Source organism: Haliotis rufescens, unplaced genomic scaffold (assembly GCF_023055435.1).
Source record: "Haliotis rufescens isolate VD_foot unplaced genomic scaffold, xgHalRufe1.0.p SCAF_19, whole genome shotgun sequence".
In the NCBI taxonomy this organism is placed as follows: Eukaryota; Metazoa; Mollusca; class Gastropoda; order Lepetellida; family Haliotidae; genus Haliotis; species Haliotis rufescens.
In genome coordinates, this window is record NW_025963879.1 from 25,404,426 (window position 1) to 25,429,663 (window position 25,238).

General features: G+C 46.6%; 1 protein-coding gene across 1 annotated transcript in view; it reads right to left on the reverse strand.

Moving 5' to 3' along the window:
* Positions 1–7,090: 7,090 nt before the first annotated feature.
* Positions 7,091–25,238, reverse strand: part of LOC124143274 (poly [ADP-ribose] polymerase 2-like) — a 32,252-nt gene continuing 14,104 nt past the window's right edge. Inside the window, exons 12-18 of the mRNA XM_046512186.2 lie at positions 25,058–25,121; positions 22,210–22,341; positions 20,452–20,576; positions 18,907–19,006; positions 18,563–18,661; positions 16,918–17,042; positions 7,091–8,393 (exon numbers count right to left, since the gene is read on the reverse strand). Of these exons, the coding sequence (XP_046368142.2) occupies positions 8,240–8,393; positions 16,918–17,042; positions 18,563–18,661; positions 18,907–19,006; positions 20,452–20,576; positions 22,210–22,341; positions 25,058–25,121 (799 nt within the window). The 3' untranslated portion in view covers positions 7,091–8,239. The remainder of the gene's footprint in view (positions 8,394–16,917; positions 17,043–18,562; positions 18,662–18,906; positions 19,007–20,451; positions 20,577–22,209; positions 22,342–25,057; positions 25,122–25,238) is intronic.

The following is a 25,238-nucleotide window of genomic DNA, read 5'->3' on the forward strand; positions in this document are numbered from 1 at the left end:
GATATTCATTGCTTGGGCGGGAGGGGTCACTTCACAAATGCATAGATGCTCAGGACTTTTTAGCGAAATTCATTATTCCTGGGCCCAATTGCACAAAACAATCTTAGCGCTAGGTGATCGTAACTCCCATACTTTAACATAGCTTACAATAATCTTAGCGCTAAGATCGCTTTGTGCAAGTGGGCCCTGGACTAAACCACAGTTTGAGGGTGGTTCGGTCCATGAATATGCATGAATTTCACTAAGATGTCCTGTGGTAGGTGCATGGAAGTATAAACAAGAATTTAGTTTTTGTTTTGTTTTTTATCCAAAATGACCTCAAGGCAGGAGGTGGAAATAAATAAGTAATGACTTCATTTACTACGGCATCGTGTCTATTACTGTATTTCCTTTCTGAAATTTTGCAGTGTTTTTTTATGGAAATGGCTTTACCACAAGCTATTTAATTTGTCAGGAAAAAGTAACTGTTTGGCATCTACAGGTCATTGACATTTGTTTTCTTAGGATACCTCTTGGGGATATAGGGGGCACGAGTGGGCCAGTCGTCAAAGGCGCCGCGATTCGCTATGCAGAGTTGCGTCCTTTGGGCACGCCAGAAACCTATGATTGTGGGTTCGAATCCCGGTTCGCCCTGATTATGTTTCTAGGTTTGTCAGCACCATACCCGTGCTCGTGGGTTTCACCGAAGTGGTAAACGTCTTAGACCTGCATCACTTCGGGCTTTCCTCCCACATTAAGCTGACACGCTGTGATATAACTGGAATACTGTTAAAAGCGGCATTAAACCCAACACACTCACTCACTCTTGGGGATATAGACTGTATTGGTCTCCCAAACTAAAAGACTGACTTATATTGTTTGACTTCAGTCAAGACAAATAAAGGTTGATCTCATCAATTTTGTTCTCCATAAAAAAGCAATTAAGTCCTCATCCCTCGTCGGTTTGAAAAGAAATGTCTGAGAAACATTTAATTTTTTTTTAAGTCAACTTAAAATTTCCTTATTAATGTGTTACATGTCAAAACAGATTGTTTTCTTATGATCAATATCAGACACAACCTCAGTTCAAATATCTGAATTCTTGAAACCCTCAGGGTGCTAAAAATGTTTAAAATGGAACTTTGAACCCTTTTCCTGCTTTGACTTAAACATACATTGTTTTGTATCAGAAGTTCATTCCCAGGGAATACTTATTATTTTCAATTAAATACATGGTACTCAGACTCAATTTGTAATATATGGAAATACTAATGGTGGGACGATACACTGATGCATCGCAAATTTTTACTTTTCGATGCAAGTATCAATCACAGTGGCACACAATGTAAAAACTATTGTTTATCGTTTAAATGTTTTCTGTAATGAATGTTACACCAATTACTAATCAGTAGTGGAATTAAGTAGTCAAAACATAAATATTTTCTTCCATTGCGCCATACTTGACACTGCCAGCTGTAAATCGTCAGTGTGCCAGGTATTTGACCATGTCCTGTCTATAACAAGATGGCCTTCGCACCACAGATAACAGCACATGCAAGTATTGAGATACCTCGTTCGCGGTTGGTGTATCGTCCCAGCTCTAGGAAATACAAACCCTATTTTTTACCTGTTTTGAGATCATGTTTGTGGAATTGACCAGGTGATACCTAGAAATTTGCCAAAATTTCTCAATAATTAATGTACATGTTATATGTATTTGTACATATGATGATAATTATTAGTATTATGAATGTGTCTTTTGTCCAAGGAGTCAGTGGTGTTGTTATGTTCATTTCAAATGGAAATTGACACAAACATGTTTTTATTCTGCCAAGACATTTGTCTTAAACCCTGTGTTCTTTTATTTCTTACGATGTGTAGGAGTTTGTTGACGTGAAGTGAATGAAAGGTGGACAATGACTCATTGTTACATAATCAGGACGTTTAGAATGCCTCTTTGTTATCGAAGCGAATTTTTTCAGAAAGTGAGAATGTTTTATTCATGTGTACCAGGGCAGGGACAGGTAACTCGGACGCTCGGGTCGGGAGGTTACTGAGTAGGAACCAGGTACCCACAGGACTACCCGGACCCATGACTAGTCACGTGATATATTGTTCAATGGCAAAAATCATCTAGAACTTCGACGGTTACACTATAAATGACTAATGTTCACATCTCCTGATGACTATATGTTTGAATAAAGATCAAGCTTCGGTCAACTTCAGTGTATGCATGACCAGATCGTTTTATACGAGTATCTAAATACATTTTGCCAGGGCTATGGTCAAACTATTCCCAATCGGACTTTTGTACCTATCTCTTGTGTACAATGGGTACCCGGGTAGGGTCGGGTAATAGGGGGTGGGTACCCGGGTAGGGTTCGGGTCATAGGGGGTGGGTACCCGGGTAGTAAATTTGGACTCGTCCCAGCCCTAATTCATACCTGGAATATCAAGAACATTAAGTCATACCATACTAAGTTAGTTACTGGGCAACACTTGTGATCAGCATTAACTGTCTTTCACATAGACCTAACATTTGCTTGGACCATTGGGTTAAATTCTCAGAAAACTGTATATGCTGATGGCATCATACCAAAGGGCCATAACTCTATTATTGCTAGAGTTGGGAGGAATCAAAGAAATCCTTATTTGGACACTTATTGGTAGAGCAGCACAACACAGGAAACAGTGAAAAGCGTTTCATGGCCAAAACCATTGTTTGGTGAAAAAGCCAATCCAGGGCCAAACTGACAAAATTCTCAAGAATTATCAATCGAAGACAGCATTTTAATTCATTATGTTTATATTAAATCTTTGCAAAATTTAGAAGCCCAATTCTTTGATAGGCATTTGGAAGAACATGAATGCATGACACCTTTTCAAGGATAACGTCTTTTATTCTTTGTAACAACGATCCCGAGTCACTTGTCCTTTCATCGGGTAAGTGAAGGGGTAAGAAGCTGCTCTGAAGAAGTTCTTACACATTCAAAATGTCATGTATTTAGGGCAAGCGTAAACACACAAACTGGTCTGATCTTATCCTGAGGCTTGTGGGTAACCGGAACTGTAAAAAGATGCAGGAACTTGGTGGTGGATTACAAGAAAAAGACGGAGCGTTGGGGTGCTAGGTTGATAACCTTCTCTCCTTACTAACACTGGTAATGTTATTTGTCGTGGGAAGTAGAATTCTCTGTTCCACAGCATTTAAATTGTTTTTATAAGATTTATTCCCCAAAATATTTGAAAAAATACATATTGAATAGTTTATTCAGTTTTGAAATTATTTATTATTGATTAATTTAAGTAGTTGTTTTCAATTAGATCTGCTTATTTCACTTTGAAGGGAGATCCAAAACAATCATAAAGTATGCATGTAATAGAAGCGATAATTATGGATTTTTAATAGGAGTCTTATTGGAGTATTTTAGGTTTCATGTGTAGTAGCATTATTATTCGGAGTCCAGAGTGGACTATCTCACAGTGTTTCAGAATGTGTGCGATGTGGCACTGTGTTCTGTCGCTCGAGGCGCCTCCTCCTGTCTGGCAGCACAGGTAGCCAAGTCGTCTTAGGAGCCGCAATTTGCTGTGAAACCTGTGATAGCGGGTTCGAATCTCGGTTCGCCCCAATTATGTTTCTAGGTCTGTCGGCACCATACCTGTACTCGTGGGTTTCACCGAAGTGGTAAACGTCCGAGACCTGCATCACTTCGGGCTTTTCCTCCCACAATAAGGTGACATGCCGTGTCATTGGAATATTGTTCAAAGCAGTCCTGTTGTACAACATAAGTGTGATTCTTGCCAGACTTTGTATCCGAACGACTGAAGCAGCTAGTTGAGGCTTTTCTCCTACAATTCTTTTGTTCATGATAGCCAGGAAGTTGGAGATGTTTGATCGCGGAAATATCCCGGTGGTGATCAGGAGAGTTACAGAAACCGTTCGGCACCTTTGTGTGCTTGTTCTGAGGGTGTATATTGAGTACCAGAACAATTCAAAAGAATTGTTTGATTTAGCATGTTTACAAAATTTATTCTTCTTGATCAGGGCATTTGTAAGTAAATATTTTATATTCATCCCACCATATTCAAATGGCCTTAGACTGAAATATGATTCATTCAGAATTAAAATCGTGATGAGATTTCACACAAAGATTAAGTAATAACCTAAAGTTTAAATTATCCACTGAAAGATGTACATGTGTTTGACAATGTGGAAATTTGAACAGGGGAACGGTCCAAGATAGCTTTGGGAACGGTCCAAGATAGCTTTGTTGTACATTCAGCAGCTTCATCACATTAAACAGAAGCCATCTGTGGCGACCAATAATTGATTCGGACCGACAGACATACTGTAATGACAAAACGTTGCTTTAAATGTCCATTACAGACGAACATCAATTTTAGATGGACGGACGTACTATCTGGGATGGCCAATCATTGCTTTAGATGAATGGACATGTGTGATAATCAATATTGTACAATAGATGGACATTCTTCTTGTGATGATTCAACATCACTTTTGACAGACGAACATCCTATCTGAAGATCAATCACCACTAGTCCTGAATACCTGATTGATTGGCAGAAAACAAATTGAACCTGTGTGCTATTTATTCATGTGTGTTGTCCCGTCATGAAACCTGTACATTAAAAAATGGAATAAATCTTTAAATATGTTTTGTGGATTTTGTCTCCTGAAAACAAAGGCATTATGAAATGAGTGTGCAAGATACCAAAATCATGAAACCTACATGAGCCATTTTGTATTTCCTGAATCCCAAGATGGAAGATGCTCAACAGAACAAGTTATTCATAATAAATCCTAAAAAGTTTTGGTTTGTTGTTTTACGCCGCACTCAGCAATATTCCAGCTATATGACAGCGGTCTGTAAAATAATCGAGTCTGGACCAGACAATCCAGTGATTGATATCATGAGCATCGATCCACGCAATTGGGATCGATGAACTGCATCAACCAAGTCAGCGAGCCTGACCACCCGGTCCCGTTAGTCGCCTTTTACGACAAGCATAGTCACCTTTTACGACAAGCATAGTCGCCTTTTATGGCAAGCATGGGTTGCTGAAGATCTATTCTACCCTTGATCTTCACGGGTCCAAATACACCCAAATCCTAAAAAGTGTCATGTCAGTTCCATGCAAGTAGTGACTTGGGATCACTGGCATGTCACCTTCATTGTGGAGGTGTAGGAGGAAAGCCTGAAGTCTTCGATGACACCCACGAGTATGTTCCAGCTTTATGATGACAGTCTGTAAATAATTGAGTCTGGAACACACAATCCAGTGATGATGAGCATGATCTTCCCAATTGGGACACGACGACATGCATCATCCAAGTCAGGGAGCCTGACCACCTGATCCCCTTAGTCACCTCATGACATGTATGGGTTGCTGAAGACCTATTCTAAACCGGATCTTCACGGGTATGAGACGAACCCATCATAATAAGACTATGGCTTGATGAGGCAACTGCACCGTAGACGATTGAGCCGCTCATATTGCTATGATTTTGTTTGTTTGTGGTTTAATGTCGCACTCAGCTATATGACAGCGGATGGTAAATAATTGAGTCTAGACCAGACAATCCAGTGATTGACATCATGAGCATCGATCCACGCAATTGGGATACAATGACATGCATCAACCCAGTCAGCGAGCCTGACCACCAGATCCCATTAGTTGCCTCTTATGACAAGCATAGTCTCTTGGGGTTGCTGAAGATCTATTCTAACCCGGATCTTCACGGGTCGATTTTGCTATGAAATAGGTGCAGACAGCCAAGCTGTCTTAACTATTCAATGGAAAACTGAAAAATAAAAACATCTACATCAGCATGATCAGCGTACCAAAACAAGTCTCATTCACCTTTTCCTTTTATTCTCAAATAAAATCAGTCATGTAAAAGCACTACATTAATATAATATAAGTATACATCCATCTACTGACATGGGAAACGAGAACAAAAACAGAATGACAATGATGAATGCCTGCACACAAGGTACATGCATTGTATAACATATTGTTGTCTAACGCCGCACTCGGCAATATTCCAGCTATATGATGACACCTTGTAAATAATCAAATCTAGACCAGACAATTCAGCAATTGATATTGTAAGTATCGAGCCTGACCACCCGATCAAGCACAGGTTGTTGGGGACTTATTCTATCCCAGACTCACGATGGGGATGGATGAATAGTCTCGCAGTAGTTGCCACACGAAGTACAGGTGATTTACAGCTGGCAGTGTCAAGTATGGCGCAATGGATGAAAATATTATGTTTTCACTTCTCATTTTCACTAGTAATTAGTGTTTGGTGTAACATTTATTAATCTGTACTTCTTACTTTGTGTGCAATTGTGATCGATACTTGTATCGTGAAGTAAAAAATCGCGATCCGCCGATGCATCAGTGTATCACCCCACTGCTAGCATCGGCCATCTTCCCGAGGCAAGAGAGCTAACTGACTTTAAAAGTCCAGTTTCCACCCTTGCCGAACTGGGCTGGAATTACTGGGCTCGATCGTAGCGCCACCAGTGTCTATTACCAGCTATGTCTCTTCTAAGCCCCTCCTATGGACCAATCAGATTCCACCTCTCGTATCACTTGCGTTTGCTTCACACAAAATGGTGGCGCCTGGTCAGGACGATCTGATCGATAATCAAGATCTATATTGTGATAAAACGGGTCTTACATCGTGAAATCAAATCACGTGAGCACCTTGATTAAAAACATGAAAAGATTTGGAAAATATCTGCTGACGAGTTGGCGGTGCACATGCTTTGCAAATCCTGCAATTGACCGAAATCTGCGAAACATTTTACCAACCGGATTTCGATTTCGGTGCACGATTTTGATTGGACTATGCATAGACCCGTTAGTCCAGCCAAAATGTAACTCCATAATACCAGCCTAGTTCGGCAAGGGTGGAAACTGGACTTTTATAGTCGGTTAACTCACTTGCCTCGGGAAGATGGTATCGGTGGGTGGGTGAATGTGTTGGGGTGCACAACCCTCCCTTATTTCAAACTCCTTACCTGTGAACCTGTTCACTTGTGACTTAGCTGTGCGTCGCCCTTTTTCAAAATGCTGGATTTGCCTCTGCAAGGCTCGGTAGTTCCTTTAAATGCTGCGTTCACTTGCATAGAGTGATCTCAGCCAAGACTATTCAAGTATTGTAACTGTCATACTTGAATGAATAAATGTCTGCGTCTCATTTGATCCCCACAACTACATCAGATCCCTTATGTGTGCGAGCTACGAGACTAACTCCCCACCATCCCATAAACATGTCATGACTGAAATCCAAGGGAGGTCATCACTATTTTGTTCTATTCACATTTATTTCACATTTCTTCACTTCAAGAGATTAAAAAATATATTGGCTTTGGTGATTTCATGATAATATTTGCACGAAGATGCCAAACACGAAGTGTTTTGGTTCAACTCCTTAAAAAAACAACAACAACAACTCAAACCATTTTTCTGTCGAATTGTCACATAAAGATTCCGACTGAAAGAAATACTCAAATATTGCCAACTAGGAGTCATATTCTGAAATTCATCCAATTGGAACCGCAGAATTAATACCTTAAGCCATTTTTTAGGACAAACTCCTTGTGGTGAGTTGGTAGAAAACTGCTTACATGGTATCCACACCAAACAAGGAATACTTGGCTTAAGAAGTTGACAGCGGAATGCCAAAAATCACAATCAGTCAAATCCATAACAATATCTATCAAATAACATATCAGTGTTACATTTATGTAAAATTGCATGTTTATATTATTGATAAAAAAACAGCAAATTTCTCAAAATTGCAACCCCCACACAGGACAAAAATGTACACAGCGATAGACACGAACAGTTTTAGTCCACTAGTCCTTCTAATGATAACATAAAGCAAAACCCTCAAAAATGGCAAATTTCTACTAGTCCTTATACCTTAACCATGGGGCAGTTTGGCAAGGACTACAGGACAAGTGCCAATTTCGAACGCTGCTCAGTCTGTTGTAGATCGAACCACCTACGTAGTCAACCCAACATGCCACAATGTGAAGCTCTGACTCTCATGACGCCTACTTCAACATGGATTTGGATAGTTGTGATGGGTAGTCTATGTTAAAGTTGAGGAGCTGTGACAGTCATAGTGCTAAGGCAGCTTTGTGAAGCTGGCCGTCGAGTCCTGGTGATCCGTGCTGCATGTTGAGACAATGTTATTGCAACAATCCGGTTGTTTCACTCACTTATAGTTGAACTTCACCTTGAGTAGGTACCTCATTTTAATTTGTGCCGTGTTGTAAACGATGAACTCGTTGTAGTTGAGTGTGTAGCCATGAGGGTTTGTAGTCCCTGTGTCAATACCCTTCCCAATCGGAACCTTTGTACCACACGCCCTGCGGGAGAAGCAATTGCAGAACATATAATCAACTGATTAAGTGAGTGAGCGAAACATAAAGTCAGCAATACAGTCAAGTCCCGTTAATCCGACATGGCTGGTTGCATATGAGTATGTCAGATAAACGAAATTTTTACAAACCTGTAGAGGTTATGAATTCTCTGATGAAATCCTCCTTGGGGCACTTATTGCATTTTCCTGGCTCAAGAAAATCTACATGACTTAGTTGTAACCATTTTCCTTAATAAAAATTGTTACCACACAAAAAACTTTGTTTTTGTATGATATACGTCCACCCTTATGGTGCCTCACCCTCCACGGCGCGTCACGCCAAGGGAAGCAACTCTCACCCAAATCACTTTCCATATGTCTAATGCTGACGGAATGTGGGGAGGCGGGTGGCCGTGCCCCAAGGAGGATTTCATCAGAGAATTCATAACCTCTACAGGTTTGTAAAATTCTCTTTCAGATTAAATCCTCCTTGGGGCACTTATTGCATCAAGATAGACTCCTAAAGATAATCTAGGAAGTGGCATCCGTCAGCAACAAGCGTGCATAAAATACATCGTATTTTGATTATTTCAATGAATAAACAAGAGTTCAATAAATGGAACCAACCTTATCGTGAGGCACCACCGTCGAAAGGCGGGGGCTGGAGACAGGGCGTTATCGACCATACACAATGAAAAGAGCCATTCTTTGTGGCTCATCATATCGAGAACTCGAGACACACACACCCCCCACCCCACCCACTTTTTTGAACAAGTGATATTGGGGGCACAGATCACGAGAGACTATAAACCCGCACAGAGCTAGGCCAGAGGGTCCCCGTAATCGAAGGAGTGCATGTGCAATTACGATGATTATCGACTAGTAATGGCTGGTATTGTATCGACCGTAGAAGATAAAATCCGGACCGTTACTGAGCAGTGTTATAACCGGTCCGGGCGGTCTAAAATCTCGAAGGCTCAATCGGCTAGAGATGTAGTACTTTGCCCAGTTCGGAGAACTGACTGACCAAACCGAGCACGCTCGCTTGAGTGTTTGTCGAGTTGGTAATGTTTGATGAACGTGCTCGGCTGGCTCCAAATAGCCGCGGAGCAGATCTCCTCAATGGGCAGAGCCGCAGCATACGCTTGTGTCGTAGCCACTGCTCTAACCGAATGAGCCTTCAACTTGGTAGGGGGGTCCCTGCCTTGAAGCGTGTACGCCGTACATATAGTAGAGACTATCCACCGCGAGATAGTTTGTTTGCTCGCAGGTGAGCCAGCCTTCCTACCGCCATAACAGCAAAATAGTTGATTATCCTTACGGATACCCTTAGTTCTGCTGATATAGGACTTAAGGGTCCTGCGGACATCCAATACATGAGCATGTCTTGTAGTGGTCCCCGACGAGGAAGGCTGTGAAAGAGCAGGTAGCTCAATAGGAGCCGTCACGTGGAAGGCGTGTGCGACCTTAGGACGGTAAGAGTCCGGCAGGCGAATACTGACCCTGTCCCGGTGAAAGACAGTTAGTTCGGGATCGGCTGACATTGCGTGAATGTCGCCTACCCGTCTGCCGGACGTTACCGCCACAAGGAACGCCGTCTTCCAGCTCAACAGCTGAAGAGAGAGAGACGACAGATCCCGAAAAGAAGGACCGGACAGCCAATCAAGAACGATTGACAATTCCCAAGGGGGACTGATCCGCCGGACAGGCGGTCGGATCCTGTCCACACCTGCTAAAAAACGCTGCACTAATGGGTGCGCACCCAAAAGTGCCCCGTCGACGGGGACGTGAAAGGCAGCGATAGCTGTAGAGTACCCCCGGACTGTCGATGCGGCCAGGCCGACATCTAGTCGCGACTGGAGGAACTCAAGTACGGCTACGAGATCTGCAGAAAAGGGATCTGCAATCCTTCTATCGACACACCAGCGCGCATAGCAGGCCCATCTATCCTCGTACTGAACGTTTGTCGAATCCCTCCGCGAAGCCAGTATTGTGTCTGCAACTCGTGCAGGAATACCGCTCTCCTGGAGGCGATTCCGGACAGTGGCCAAGCCACCCACTGAATCCTGGGATTCGGGTGGAGGGCCTCGTTCTGGGATAGGAGGTCCGGTCGTAAAGGTAATAGAACAGGAGGCTGAGCCAGAAACCTGAGTATGACTGGAAACCAACTCTGCGCCGACCAAAGGGGTGCCAGGAGCACAAGTAGTCGCGCAGGCTGAGTGGCTAGCTGAGACAGGACCTTGGAAATCAGAGGTACTGGGGGGAATGCCCACAGTATTCTGTCCGTCCAATCTAGCTGGAAGGCGTCCGGTGCCACCGACCTCGGGTCGGGGACTCGGGAGCAGAACGTTGGTGTCTGGTGATTCACCCCAGACGCAAACAGATCCACCTGGAACGACCCGTATAACTGGGAGATAATCCCGAATATCCCCGGGTCGAGCCTCCACTCGTGAGGAGCGAGGATCCGGCGAGACAGAGCGTCCGCATGGACGTTGTCTACCCCCGGGAGATAAACAGGTAGCACCCTGATAACGTGTGAGTCGCACCATAGGAGGAACTGCCACGTCTCTTGGAGAAGCGACGGAGACACCGTTCCCCCCTGCTTCCGGATGTAAGTCATCGCCGTTTGGTTGTCCATCTCTAGACGCACCACTTGGCCACGAAGCAGATCCAGGAAGCGTTGGAACACCAACCTGACCGCTCTCAGTTCTAGCACATTGATATGCAGTTTGATCTCCTGCTGGGACCATAGTCCCGAGGCAGTGTGATCGTTCAGAACGCCTCCCCAGCCGGAGAGTGACGCGTCTGTTTGAACTGTGAGAGACGGCACGGGAGTGTCGAGGGGGAGCCCCCGGGACAGATTCCCGACCTCGGTCCACCACTGACTGCGGAGTCTCGAGAACAGTCTCGAGATCTTCCGAGTTCACCCAAAGTCGACGGAGCGCTTGTTGAATGGGTCTCATTCTCAAGCGCGCCCGCCAAACCACATCCACTGTCGCCGCCATGTTGCCCAGTAACTGGAGCCATGTACGAGCAGTGTGACTGGCGGACAGAAGGAACTGGGAAGTAACACTTCTGACCTTGGTAATGCGATCTTGTGACAGAGATACAAGTCCGCTCACCGTGTTGAAATTCGCCCCTAGGAAGACTAGATTCCGAGTAGGGCTCAGATCTGACTTCTTGAGATTGACTATCCACCCTAGAGTGATCAGAATATCTATCACTTGTTGTGTAGCTATCTGACTCAGGGATTGCGATAGAGCTCTTAGTAACCAGTCGTCGAGGTACGGATGGCAGAACCGACCTTTTGACCTGGCCACTTGGGCGGGAATCAACATCAGCTTGGTGAACACCCTCGGGGCCGTAGCGATCCCGAATGGTAGAACCCTGAACTGATAACACCTCCCGTCGAAAGAAAACCTGAGGTATTTCTTGAACTCGGGGTGTATGGGTACGTGGAGATAGGCGTCTTTTAGGTCTATTGACGTTAGCCATTCTCCGGTCTCGACAGCTGAGATCACCGAGCGCAGTGTCTCCATCCTGAAGGACGGTACCTCTATAAGTTTGTTCAGCCTTCTCAGATTGAGAATAGGCCTGAACCCTCCGTCTTTTTTGGTGACTAGGAAATATGTCGAGTAGAAGCCCTCGCTTTCCTGTCCCACGGGAACCGGTTCGATCGCAGCCTTCATAAGAAGTGCGTCGACCTCGGCACCGAGGAATTCCGCCCTCTCCAGGGTAGCAGGCACCGGAGTGTGCTTTATCCCGGAGAAGGGGGGCGGATGATGTTTCCACCGAGGCAAATGGCCATCCCTTAGAGTGGACAGGGTCCAGGGATTGGATGTGACTGTCTCCCATTCCTGCAGGAATAGAGCCAGTCGGCCGCCTACGGGGACATCCGGCTTGAGGCAGCAGACCCCGGCTGTCGGCAGTTCGAAAACATGCGACCGTGGGTCCGCCCGGGGCGCTTCGGGCGCTAATGGGAACCCGATGGGTTCCCGGCCCGCGAAAAGGCTGCTGGCCTCGACCAGCTGCCCTGCCCCGGCCCCTGCCTCTCTTGCTCCTCCCGGCGCCCTTACCTGAAGGAAGCGGCTGCTTCCAAGCAGGTGCAGACTTCTGACCCGGCGCGTCAGCGTAGGAGGAAGCAAGTGGAGAGGTCCGCTTACGCGGTTTAACGCATGGTACCTCCAACAAGGCCTTAGAATCCTTGATGGAGGCATACAACTGTGCGGCCTCTCGGACCACCTGCTGAGCCCCAGGGAAGAGGGTGGCACCCATCTTATAAGGCAAAGCACGTAGATCCTGGCGTGTGGAAGCCGAGTATTTGGATACCGACATCCACAGCCTGCGCATGCCCATGACTGCGCACATCATCTGCGAGGCACAGCTACGAATAGCGTCCCTCGCAAGATGACTATGTACCTCCGTCAGTTGCGCGGCCAACTCCGAAGAGTCGGCCGGCCCCTCTCCCGCTAACTCCCTCTGTACGGCCGACAGATAAGCGGAGTGTACGGACACCCGGAGCTGCTGACATGCGTTACGATATTGCTCCTCGAAGCAAACGTAAGCAGCCTTCAGCTCCGTACCGCACGCGGGAAAGGGTGGCAACCGCCGGCCCTGCTTGACCTTAGCCAAGTTGGGGGTCGAAGACCCCCCCAGGGTAACGGAGGTCCAGACGCATTCGTCCACCACCGGTACCTCAAAATCACCATCCTCTGCTAACGGGTACCGCTTAATAAGTTCGGGCAGGTCGAACTTCCTGCGGGCACCCGACAACAGAGGGTTGATGACTTCATGCACCAATGAAGACAGAATACGGAGCCGCACCTGGGGCGCCTTGCTCGGAGCAAAAGCGTCCCCCGGAAGGCGGAACTCAGTCGGATCCGACTGGGGCATGGGCGCAGCCACCTGAGGCAGTACCTGGACAATTTTGTCCCGTACATGCCTCAACGAGGAAACGAAGGAAAATATTCCCGAGGTCTCCGAGTCGTCTCCCCCCTCCTCCATCCACTCCTCCTCTCTCGATTCCGAGCCGAAATTAATCGACTCTACCCCGAGAGAAGAGGCAGACGAAGTCGGAAGGGGACGCCCGAAGGCCTGGGCCTTCGCATCCCCGGGCTGCACCCGGCCCGAAGCCGAGTCCCGGTCCCGAGGTGCCGGGGGTTCAAGGGAACCCACCTGGCTCTGGGCTAGAAATCCGCTAGAGGAAGCCTCGGCCTCGGAAGAGGCGTCTGGCTCCGCTAGGGAGAACTGTGCGTCGGTAGTGAACGGGCCAGTGCCCGCCACCCCTCCGCTGGGGAGCGACCTCGAGCCGGCGCCGAAGCCCGGTCTGAGTTCGTCCCCGAGACCAAGTGGCCTGCCTCGGCCGACGCCGGGCATATCACAAGGTCTCGAAGCCGCGTCCGGCGCCGACAACGGGGAAGGCTCGGTCCGCAACTCCTCTCGGAGCTGAGACTTTACCTCCTCCATCATCGACGCCATCTGCGACCTCAACAAGGCAGAGATGTCTGCCAAAGACGGTGCAGGAGAGGGTGCAGTGATTGTGACGGGGACCCTAGAGCCTTCTCCCCCGGCCCCCGGGGAGGGAGCGGAGGAGACAGTCTCAGCTGCCTTTTTACCCTTTCTTACTTTTTTTGAGGGGGGCGGGGCGGTCTTTGCCGATCTAATGTCCACCCCCGCCTTCAATAGACCCTTAAAGTGTAAGAGGTCCACATTTCTCTTTTTTTGCGCCCGTGGTGTAAATGCAACACAGATCGGGCATGACCCATCGTCATGCCCGTCTTCGGCCAAACACTTTATGCAGGTATCATGCCTGTCTTGGGGGGGAATCGAAGCCGAGCACCCCGTACACAGTTTGAAGGTCTGTAAAAAAGACCGTAATTTTTGAGTTTGGCGGGAAGGGTAATAAAGTGTATCAGTGCGATTGAAAGATCGGAAAGATACGTGCATAAATTGTGTAACTAGAAGCAAAGGCGTAATTTAGAATGCGATTGGTAACGCGATACTAATAGCCAATGTCGTAGTATAATTATAACACCAAAGTGGGCGTGTTACGGGCGAAGGTGTAGAAAACCCGTAAAAAAGGTAAGTGTAATTTAAAATAATTAACACACCACCTTGGGTTTATTTAAAGGAAAAGATTGTAGGCTAAAGCCCGATGATATAGATTAAAAAACCGAAGCCGTTTTTGATGGCCCTGGTGTTACATATATCATACGTGGCACTACAAAATGGACGCTACGACGGCCTTATTTCAAAGGTATCGTACACGTGTCACATAATTACAACTTTATAACTTTACAATGCGAGGTATTAGGCCTTTGCATGAAAGAAATGTACCATACATACAGTTTGGTCTGCCATGGTTCTTGTACGAACGATAATCATGTCTTTATATTGTCTTGAAAAAAACAGCACGTCTGTCTTTGTCAGATGACATAAGGAAAGTGATTTGGGTGAGAGTTGCTTCCCTTGGCATGACGCGCCGTGGAGGGTGAGGCACCATAAGGGTGGACGTATATCATACAAAAACAAAGTTTTTTGTGTGGTAACAATTTTTATTAAGGAAAATGGTTACAACTATGTCATGTAGATTTTCTTGAGCCAGGAAAATGCAATAAGTGCCCCAAGGAGGATTTAATCTGAAAGAGAATAAGTTGTACCAACGTTTGTTGGTCATGGTTCGCGAAAGGTTCTTCTGACGTGACCTGTAATGGGATGTCCTCGGCGATAGCGAGAACTTGTACCTGATTTTAATGAGATTGAGGCAATCTAAGCATATGATTAATCCTGTTTTCTTCATTTAAAGCATTAATTGTTTATTGTTAAGCAAAGTTTATCTCTGCAGCTTTGTAATATGCAGCTACCAGCTGACTCGTCTTGCATCAAAACACTGGCTGTGTATTCGCGGGCAGATGACCACGGAGTACGCTGATCACTGTGTCGGATAAACGAGACTGATTAATGAGTGATTTCAGTAATTCGTTGCAAATTAGGTGTGTCGGAGTCGGAGTGCGAGACTGTCGGATTAATGGGTCTAAATAGCATTGATTTAATCAGTTCTCATCATTAGTGTTGGATAAAGCCGATTGTCGGATTTAACGAGTCTTGACTGTATTTAGCCACATTGTGACAAGTGATTGCCTGACTGACGGTCCTAATAGGTTTTTTAAGTTCTCCATATTTAGCAATATTCCATCAATGTTGCAGACTGTACGGGTTGTCACCAACAAGATGCTTCACACCTTGTACTAATATGGGAACTGAACCTGATCTCTGGCATGATGAACTAACACCTTAACCTCAGGGCCACCACACCTCACTTTGACCACCCACGTGGTCTAGTGGATACAGCATCTGCCAGGACAGTGGAGAGTTGGTGGTTTGATCTCCGGATGCGGCATACCAAAAGACGATAAAAGATGGTACTTGGTTCCCAGCATTGGTATTAAAGGGATATAACAAGGACTGGTCAGCTATGAGTCGGCGTCATAACAAAAGACGTTTAAAGATGGTACTTGTTGTTACCCTGTCTGGTGCTCGGCATTAATGGGCTAAAACAAGGACTGGTCGGCTCGGAGTCAGTATACTGTGTCTAAGAGGGGTATTCATGTTAACTGCAGCATAGTATCTCAGTGGACTAGCACTATAAAACTTGCATTAGGCTCGTACAAGCAGACAGACAGACAGACACACCCCTGACCATTGCCATATAAGTGCAATGAACACCAATTTCACCTCACCTCAGGTAGTCATAGCATACTTATCCACCAGTTACAGCCTTCATCACCCTAATCGGCCTCACTCTATGTTCCAAACATTACACTCCTCTGCCACATACAATTATAGACAACCGGTCATGTGACCCTCAGCCTCTCAGCTGGTGACTGGACAATTCTCAGGTCCCAAGCAACATAACATTATTAAATCTCCAAGTCTGTGAGCTTTTTGCATTGGCGAGAATAAATATATAAGTCTCTACAGCACAGTGAATGAGTATGGTTTTACGCCGCCTTTAGCAACATTCCAGCAAAATCTTGGCAGGAGACACCAGCAATGGGCTTCACACATTGTTGGTTGGTTGGTTGGTTTGTTGTTTAACGCCGCACACAGCAATATTCCAGCTATATGATGGCAGTCTGTAAATATTCGAGTCTGGACCAGACAATCCAGTGATTAATATAATGAGCATCGATCCACGCAATTGGGATCGATGACATGCATCAACCAAGTCAGCGAGCCTGACCACCAGATCCTGTTAGTCGCCTTTTACGACAAGCATAGTCACCTTTTACGGCAATCATGGGTTGCTGAAGACCTATTCTAGCCCGGATCTTCACGGGTCTACACACTTCGTATGCAGGTGGGGAAACAAACCCGGGCCTCTGACGAGATGAGCGAACACTTTAACGGCATAGCCACCTCACCACCCTTCCACACAACAGGAGGCATGCTTACAACGCACATCATTAGCAGGTTCAACATGTCAGCATGCACACCAAATGCATTCTCTGCTCCCTGGGGAGAATACTTACATTGTTTTATGACACTTGGGGTCGGGTGCTATCTTCCCTGCTCCCTTCACACTGTGTTTCCCAGCCGGCAGCGAGGCGGCGTTGTAGTCAGCAGCGAGGATCTCGTTCATCGCCCCCAGCGACACCTGGTACACAAGGAAATATGCAAACATTGATCCATGACCTCCAGGGTTCTGTGTTTCAAACTAATTATAGTGACACTCAGAACTGTCATACTTTAAAGGGGGTCTCTGTTCCATGGTACGGAGCCAAACTTTGCCCAATCCAAGACACTGATATACCATGTGTGACACCGAGAAATTGTTACTGTGTAATTAGGGCAAACATTAACTGCTAAATTGTTACACATCATAAAACAGACACAAAAATAGTGTTTAGGGTCTTTTAAAATGCTGGGTCTGCCAATAACCCTGAGCCTAGTCTCCCTTTAACACAGGCCTACAACAGTTGCAGCTGGGACTGCCTTGAGGAACAGCCCCCATACAGCTGGGACGGCCATGAGGAACACCCCCCATACAGCTGGGATTGCCTTGAGGAACAGCCCCCCATACAGCTGGGACTGCCTTGAGGAACAGCCCCCATACAGCTGGGACTGCCTTGAGGAACAGCCCCCATACAGCTGGGACTGCGAGGAACAGCCCCCATACAGCTGGGACTGCCTTGAGGAACAGCCCCCGTACAGCTGGGACTGCCTCGAGGAACAGCCTCCATACAGCTGGGACTGCCTTGAAGAACAGCCCCCATACAGCTGGGACTGCCTTGAGGAACAGCCCCCATACAGTTGGGACTGCCTTGAGGAACACCCCCATACAGCTGGGACTGTCTTGAGGAACAGCCCCCGTACAGCTTGGACTGCCTTAAGGAACAGCCCCCATACAGCTGCGACTGCCTTTAGGAACAGCACCCGTACAGCTGGGACTGCCTTGAGGAACAGCCCACATACAGCTGGGACTGCCTCGAGGAACACCCCCCATACAGCTGGGACTGCCTTGAGGAACAGCCCCCATACAGCTGGGACTGCGAGGAACAGCCCCCATACAGCTGGGACTGCCTTGAGGAACAGCCCCCGTACAGCTGGGACTGCCTCGAGGAACAGCCTCCGTACAGCTGGGACTTCCTTGAGGAACAGCCCCCATACAGCTGGGACTGCCTTGAGGAACAGCCCCCATACAGCTGGGACTTCCTTGAGGAACAGCCCCCATACAGCTGGGACTGTCTTTAGGAACAGCACCCGTACAGCTGGGACTGCCTTGAGGAACAGCCCCCGTACAGCTGGGACTGCCTTGAGGAACAATCACAGGCTTCTTGACACTGAATGCCATTTGCCACACATTCGCACATTAATAGATTAATACTTTGGGAAAAAAGTGAAATCAATCAATGATACAAAGGTCTTGATCTGAAGTCATCTGTAAGTTGTTCCGATAAATCTCACAATACAAGTGGCTGACTGATGCTATTTGACTACAATTTTACATCCTAGTACACATAAAGAGCTGCAGGACTTACAAACTCACTAGTTCTGTTCAGACTGAACTTTGTCATGTATACACAAAATGTCACCTTCCATAATGACTTACATCAGTGCCAGTTGCAAAGAATTATTTCTAGCAAAAAGATAAATATTCTCAAGCTAAAAACTTACTTCACACAACAGGAGGAGACCGATATTTTTTGCTCTCGATGTGAAGCAGTAGTTTGCACTTTTACTGGACATGTCAGCGAAGTAAACACCCTTGCCAAACTGGAGGAGAAAAAACAAGTGTCAAAATACATGAAACATGAAATGTTTATACAACCACAGCAGACGTAACAGTCAAACTTGGGCGAGACATAACTAACTAACTAGGTCCCATAACATCACTACAGCTGAATGTGTTTTAGGGACACGATATATTGAATGTTAGGATCACACACAGAGCGCTGAATGTCACGGTGACAGACATCATAGAATTGACCATCCAATCCCAGTATTGAGACTGTTCCTACCATGTATCCAGTCACAGGAGCCTCCGGCGGTGCGATGCGTAGTCCCTGGCTTAGAATTCCGACCCAGTTGGTCAACCGCGATCCATGCCACAACAGCATTCTGGGAAAAGGAAGTGAAGAAATGGTTGAATTAGGTTTTACCAGGTGACACAGACCAGTGCTTACAGCTCTATGTTGAACTGTGGGAGTTGTTCCTGATGTAATGTGAAGATTGCTCAGTGCAAGTGGGCACAGATGCAACTGATCAATACTGACGGAAGCAATTCCAGGATTCTATCTAGGAATTTAAATAAATAAATAGAACTCTTTGACAGGCAAATGTGGTTCTGTAACTTTGTTCTTAATTTCAGTGGTATTTTAACATTGTATATTAACATCGTATATTAACATTGTACTTTAACATCATATATAAAGTCTTTGAAAGGCATTTAGAAGTGATACACATAAGAAGAGAATTTATGGATGTCAACTTCTTTATTATGAGGATTACAACATTTCAGAGTATAAACTTACTCCTTCATCAGGTGAAATGTTTAACATTTCACCTGATGAAGGCGTCAGTATATATTCCAAAACGTTGTATTCCTCATAATAAAGAAGTTGACATCCATAACTTCTCTTCCTTATCATATATTAACATTGTATTTTAATACTGTATATTAACATTGTATTTTAACACTGTATATCAACATTGTATTTTAACACTGTATATTAACATTGTATTTTAATACTGTACATTAACATTGTATTTTAACACTGTATATTAAGATTGTATTTTAACACTGTATATTAACATTGTATTTTAACACTGTATATTAAGATTGTATTTTAATACTGTATATTAACATTGTATTTGAACACTGTATATTAAGATTGTATTTGAACACTGTATATTAACATTGTATTTGAACACTGTATATTAAGATTGTATTTGAACACTGTATATTAACATTGTATTTTAACACTGTATATTAAGATTGTATTTGAACACTGTATATTAAGATTGTATTTTAACACTGTATATTAAGATTGTATTTTAACACTGTATATTAAGATTGTATTTTAACATTGTATTTAAACACTGCATATTAACATTGTATTTAAACATTGCATTTTTAAGCTTAACGAGCAAACAGCTTAACCATTAAGCGGTATTACCAGTATATCAGTAAATTGAGGTTCATTCTTTCCATAATACCTATCACAATATCATGTTTTAATGCTCGGTATATCGGGTGATTTTAAAATGCGATTCTTATCGTGTGTTTAATGTTATTTTCTTGCCAAATGCCTTCGCTGTTGTAGGCCTGTGTATTTATTGACTGAGTATACATCATGTTGTACCAGCATCTTGTTTTGTTCCAATTTCGAACTTCAATTTATACCTTAATGTGTCAGATTGCTTCTGAATTTAGAATTATACAATATATATCGTGATATGTATCACAATATGGCCTTGTGCATCGCAAACTATTGTGAAACAATTTTAACCTCCAATACCCATGCCTACTGCCCACCCAATTCTCTTTGATCAACAGGACCAACCTGTTTCCGTGGTCCACGAATTTGGAGGCCTCCCCGTCCTTCTGGCAGCTGAAGACGTCCATCAGCTGCATCTTGTACATGTTGTGTGTGGCCGCGTGCGTGGACTGCAGGTACTCATTCAGCAGCTGAAATATGTCAGTGAGTGAGTGAGTGAGTGAGTTTAACGCCACTTTTAACAGTATTCCAGTTATATCACGGTGTGTCGGCTTAATGTGGGAGGAAAGCCCGAAGTGATGCAGGTCTCAGACTTTTACCACTTCGGTGAAACCCACGAGCACGGGTATGGTGCTGACAAACCTAGAAACATAATCGGGGTGAACTTGGATTCGAACCCACAATCATAGGTTTCTGGGACGCAACCCCACCCGTGTCCCACTAAAACAAGTAAAGGATTTTGGGAATGTAGACTGTAGACACTGTAGACACTGTAGACAGCTGCATACAAGCAAATATTGGAGCAGGACTGCCATGTTTCCCAAATAACAATTCGTATTTTGAAAACCATCTTCTGTCAGGACACCAAAGCCTGACAATGCAAATCCATCATAGCAGCCATTTTGGTCATCCGAAAGTCCTCTAGTCGCCACTTACAACAACGGTTGTCTGTTGTTTGTTGTTATGGCGGTCTGTAAATAATAAATCTGGACCAAACAATCCAGTGATTGATATCATGAGCGTCGATCAACGCAATTGGGACACGATGACATGCATCAACTAAGTCAGCGAGCCTGACCACCGGATCCCGTTCGTCCTTTTCACGACAAGCGTTGTCGCCGCTTATGGCAAGTATGGGTTGCTGAAGACCAGTCTTCAATGTTCAGCAATTTCACGCAATAAATAATCTAGATCAGACAATCCACTGATTGATAGTATGAGCAATGATCAATGCCCGAGTACTATGACATGCAATCAACTGAAACAGCAAGCCGGACCACCCGATCCACTGAGTGTCATCTTACAACAAGCATCCACTCCTGGAGACCACTTCTTACCCCAAATTCTCACGGGTATGTCAAAGATTGATGGAATACTGCAGCAATATCATTGTGGCCTAATATGCCTTAGCAACAAATGTAGCATGACAAGGCTTTTAGGGAAGAGAGCAATACTGAAACAGCAGTGAGTCTGTCTTCCATCATAATCGCTATTTGGGTAATCTCCAATCTCATTAAAATCAGATTTGAGGACATCCCATAAAGGGTCACGTCAGAACGACATTTCATCCGACCAATCAAAGCATCGCTTACCAGATCATGAAAGTGAAAGTCGAAAACCTCGAAAACGTTGACAGTTACAGCCCGTACGACTGATTCCGTCGAAATTCTCGTCTATCTCTTGCCACCGTGCGATAAACATTTGAATGGAGGAGGCGTTGAAAAGTACGTGGGAAGCACTGCCATACAATCTCAACCATATATTGAACATTTCGGAATGTTCATTTGTTCAGTTTTCAACATTGTTTTTAAGGCTAGTCTGAAATGGAAGTCGCCAGGTTGAAACGTGTGCCGTAAAGCTCGAGAAAGCTGCTTTCTATTTGGCTGATGTCGACTTCTTGTTAGTCATTTCGGTGGTTGGTCAAAGTTCGCGAAAGGTCATTCTGACGTGACCGTAACGGGATGACCTCAGATCTTAGTTTAGCGGCAGCGAGAACCTAGATCTGATTTTAATGAGGTTGGGTTATCTCATACTCACCTTTACAACAAGAATGAAGCACAAGGGTCAGAGAGACTTGGTTTGGTTTGTGTTTTGTTTGCTCACCTTGAAGTCACCGTGACTCTTGTCCAGCGGTTCAAGGCCACATTTGAGTGCATGGTAGTGTCTGTCTACCGGGTTCTCGGACATGTCTCCTTCCTTCAGCATCTTGATTGCGATCTCTATGTCACTCAGGGCCTGGGAAGCACAATCAGGAACATTGTCACACATGATCACACAAACCGAGATTCAATTATTACATTTTTCTCTTAATTTGCAATACAAAGTCTCTTAGTACTTAGTAAACATGATCAGCTCATCCTGGCATGACTAAGGGGGGGCGGTCGGGTAGCCTAGTGGTTAAAGCGTTCGCTCATCACGCCGAAGACCCGGGTTCGATTCCCGACATGGGTACAATGTGTGAAGTCCATTACTGGTGTCCCCCGCCGTGATATTGCTTGAATATTGCTAAAAGCGGCGTAAAACCACTCACTCACTGGCATGACTAAGGGACTAACAAATTTGGCAATCCTTTCAGCTATGAGTAATAAAATCTGGGCCAGGCAAACTGGTGATTGACAGCATGAACAAAGCCCCATGGCGACAGGTCACAGTTGTAATTGGGGCCTACTCAGCCAGACTCACCACAGAGAGAGTGAGTGGTGAGGGGTGAGGGGTGAGGGGTGAGGGGTGAGAGTGAGGGTGAGGGGTGAGGGGTGAGGGGTGAGGGGTGAGGGGTGAGAGTGAGAGTGAGTGGTGAGGGTGAGGGGTGAGAGTGAGTGGTGAGGGTGAGGGGTGAGGGTAAGGGGTGAGGGTGAGGGGTGAGGGGTGAGAGGGAGTGGTGAGGGTGAGTGGTGAGGGTGAGGGTGAGTGGTGAGGGTGAGGGGTGAGGGTGAGGGTGAGGGGTGAGGGGTGAGAGGGAGTGGTGAGGGTGAGGGGTGAGAGGGAGTGGTGAGGGGTGAGGGGTGAGAGTGAGAGGGAGTGGTGAGGGTGAGGGGTGAGAGGGAGTGGTGAGGGGTGAGGGGTGAGAGGGAGTGGTGAGGGTGAGGGGTGAGGGGTGAGAGTGAGGGGTGAGAGTGATGGGTGAGAGTGAGGGGTGAGAGGGAGTGGTGAGGGTGAGGGTGAGGGTGAGGGGTGAGAGTGAGGGGTGAGAGTAAGTGGTGAGAGTGAGTGGTGAGAGTGAGGTGTGAGGGTGAGAGTGAGGGGTGAGAGGGAGTGGTGAGGGTGAGGGGTGAGAGGGAGTGGTGAGGGTGAGGGGTGAGAGGGAGTGGTGAGAGTGAGGGGTGAGAGGGAGTGGTGAGAGTGAGGGGTGAGAGGGAGTGGTGAGAGTGAGTGGTGAGAGGGAGTGGTGAGGGTGAGGGGTGAGAGGGAGTGGTGAGAGTGAGGGGTGAGAGGGAGTGGTGAGGGTGAGGGGTGAGAGGGAGTGGTGAGAGTGAGGGGTGAGAGGGAGTGGTGAGAGTGAGGGGTGAGAGGGAGTGGTGAGAGTGAGTGGTGAGAGGGAGTGGTGAGGGTGAGGGGTGAGAGGGAGTGGTGAGAGTGAGTGGTGAGGGGTGAGGGGTGAGAGGGAGTGGTGAGGATGAGGGTGAGGGGTGAGGGGTGAGGGGTGAGGGGTGAGAGTGAGGGGTGAGAGTGAGGGGTGAGAGTGAGGGGTGAGAGTGAGGGATGAGAGTGAGGAGTGAGAGTGAGGGGTGAGAGTGAGGTTTGAGGGTGAGAATGAGGGGTAAGAGTGAGTGGTGAGAGTGAGGGTTGAGAGTGAGGGGTGAGAGTGAGGGGTGAGAGTGAGGGGTGAGAGTGAGGAGTGAGAGTGAGGAGTGAGAGTGAGGGGTGAGATTGATGGGTGAGGGTGGAGAGTGAGGGGTGAGAGTGAGTGGTGAGAGTGAGGGGTGAGAGTGAGGAGTGAGAGTGAGGGGTGAGATTGATGGGTGAGGGTGGAGAGTCAGGGTGAGGGGTGAGGGGTGAGAGTGAGGGGTGAGGGGTGAGGGTGAGGGGTGAGAGTGAGGGGTGAGAGTGAGGGGTGAGAGTGAGGTTTGAGGGTGAGAGTGAGGGGTGAGAGTGAGGGGTGAGAGTGAGGGTTGAGAGTGAGGAGTGAGATTGATGGGTGAGGGTGGAGAGTGAGGGTGAGGGGTGAGGGGTGAGAGTGAGGGTTGAGAGTGAGGGGTGAGATTGATGGGTGAGGTTGGAGAGTGAGGGTGAGGGGTGGAGAGTGAGGGTGAGGGGTGAGAGTGAGGGTGAGGGGTGAGAGTGTGTGGTGAGAGTGAGGTTTGAGGGTGAGAGTGAGGGGTGAGAGTGAGGGTTGAGAGTGAGGGGTGAGATTGATGGGTGAGGGTGGAGAGTGAGGGTGAGGGGTGAGAGTGAGGGTGAGGGGTGAGGGTGAGGGGTGAGAGTGAGGGGTGAGAGTGAGGGTGAGGGGTGAGGGGTGACTGTGAGGGGTGAGAGTGAGGGGTGAGGGTGAGGGGTGACTGTGAGGGGTGAGAGTGAGGGGTGAGGGTGAGGGGTGACTGTGAGGGGTGAGAGTGAGGGGTGACGGTGAGGGGTGAGGGGGAGGGGTGAGAGTGAGGGGTGAGGGGGAGGGGTGAGAGTGAGTAGTGAGAGTGAGTGGTGAGAGTGAGGGGTGAGAGTGAGGGTTGAAAGTGAGGAGTGAGAGTGAGGGGTGAGATTGATGGGTGAGGGTGGAGAGTGAGGGTGAGGTGTGAGGGTGAGGTGTGAGAGTGAGGGGTGAGGGGTGAGAGTGAGGGGTGAGGGTGAGGGATGAGGGTGAGGGGTGAGGGGGAGGGGTGAGAGTGAGGGGTGAGAGTGAGGGGTGAGGGGTGAGGGGGTGAGGGTGAGGGGTGAGAGTGAGGGGTGAGGGGTGAGGGGTGAGAGTGAGGGGTGAGGGGTGAGGGTGAAGGGGGAGGGTGAGTGAGGGGTGACTCACCTCCAGCAGCTGAATCTTGTCCTTCACCTCCTGCTTGGTCCTGATGATTGGCGGGGTCTTCATCCTGTAGGAGACAGTGGTGTTATTCCCAGATCATCATCACAATCACAATCATCATCTTCACAATCATCACAATCATCATCATCATCATCTTCACAATCATCATCATCATTTTCACATT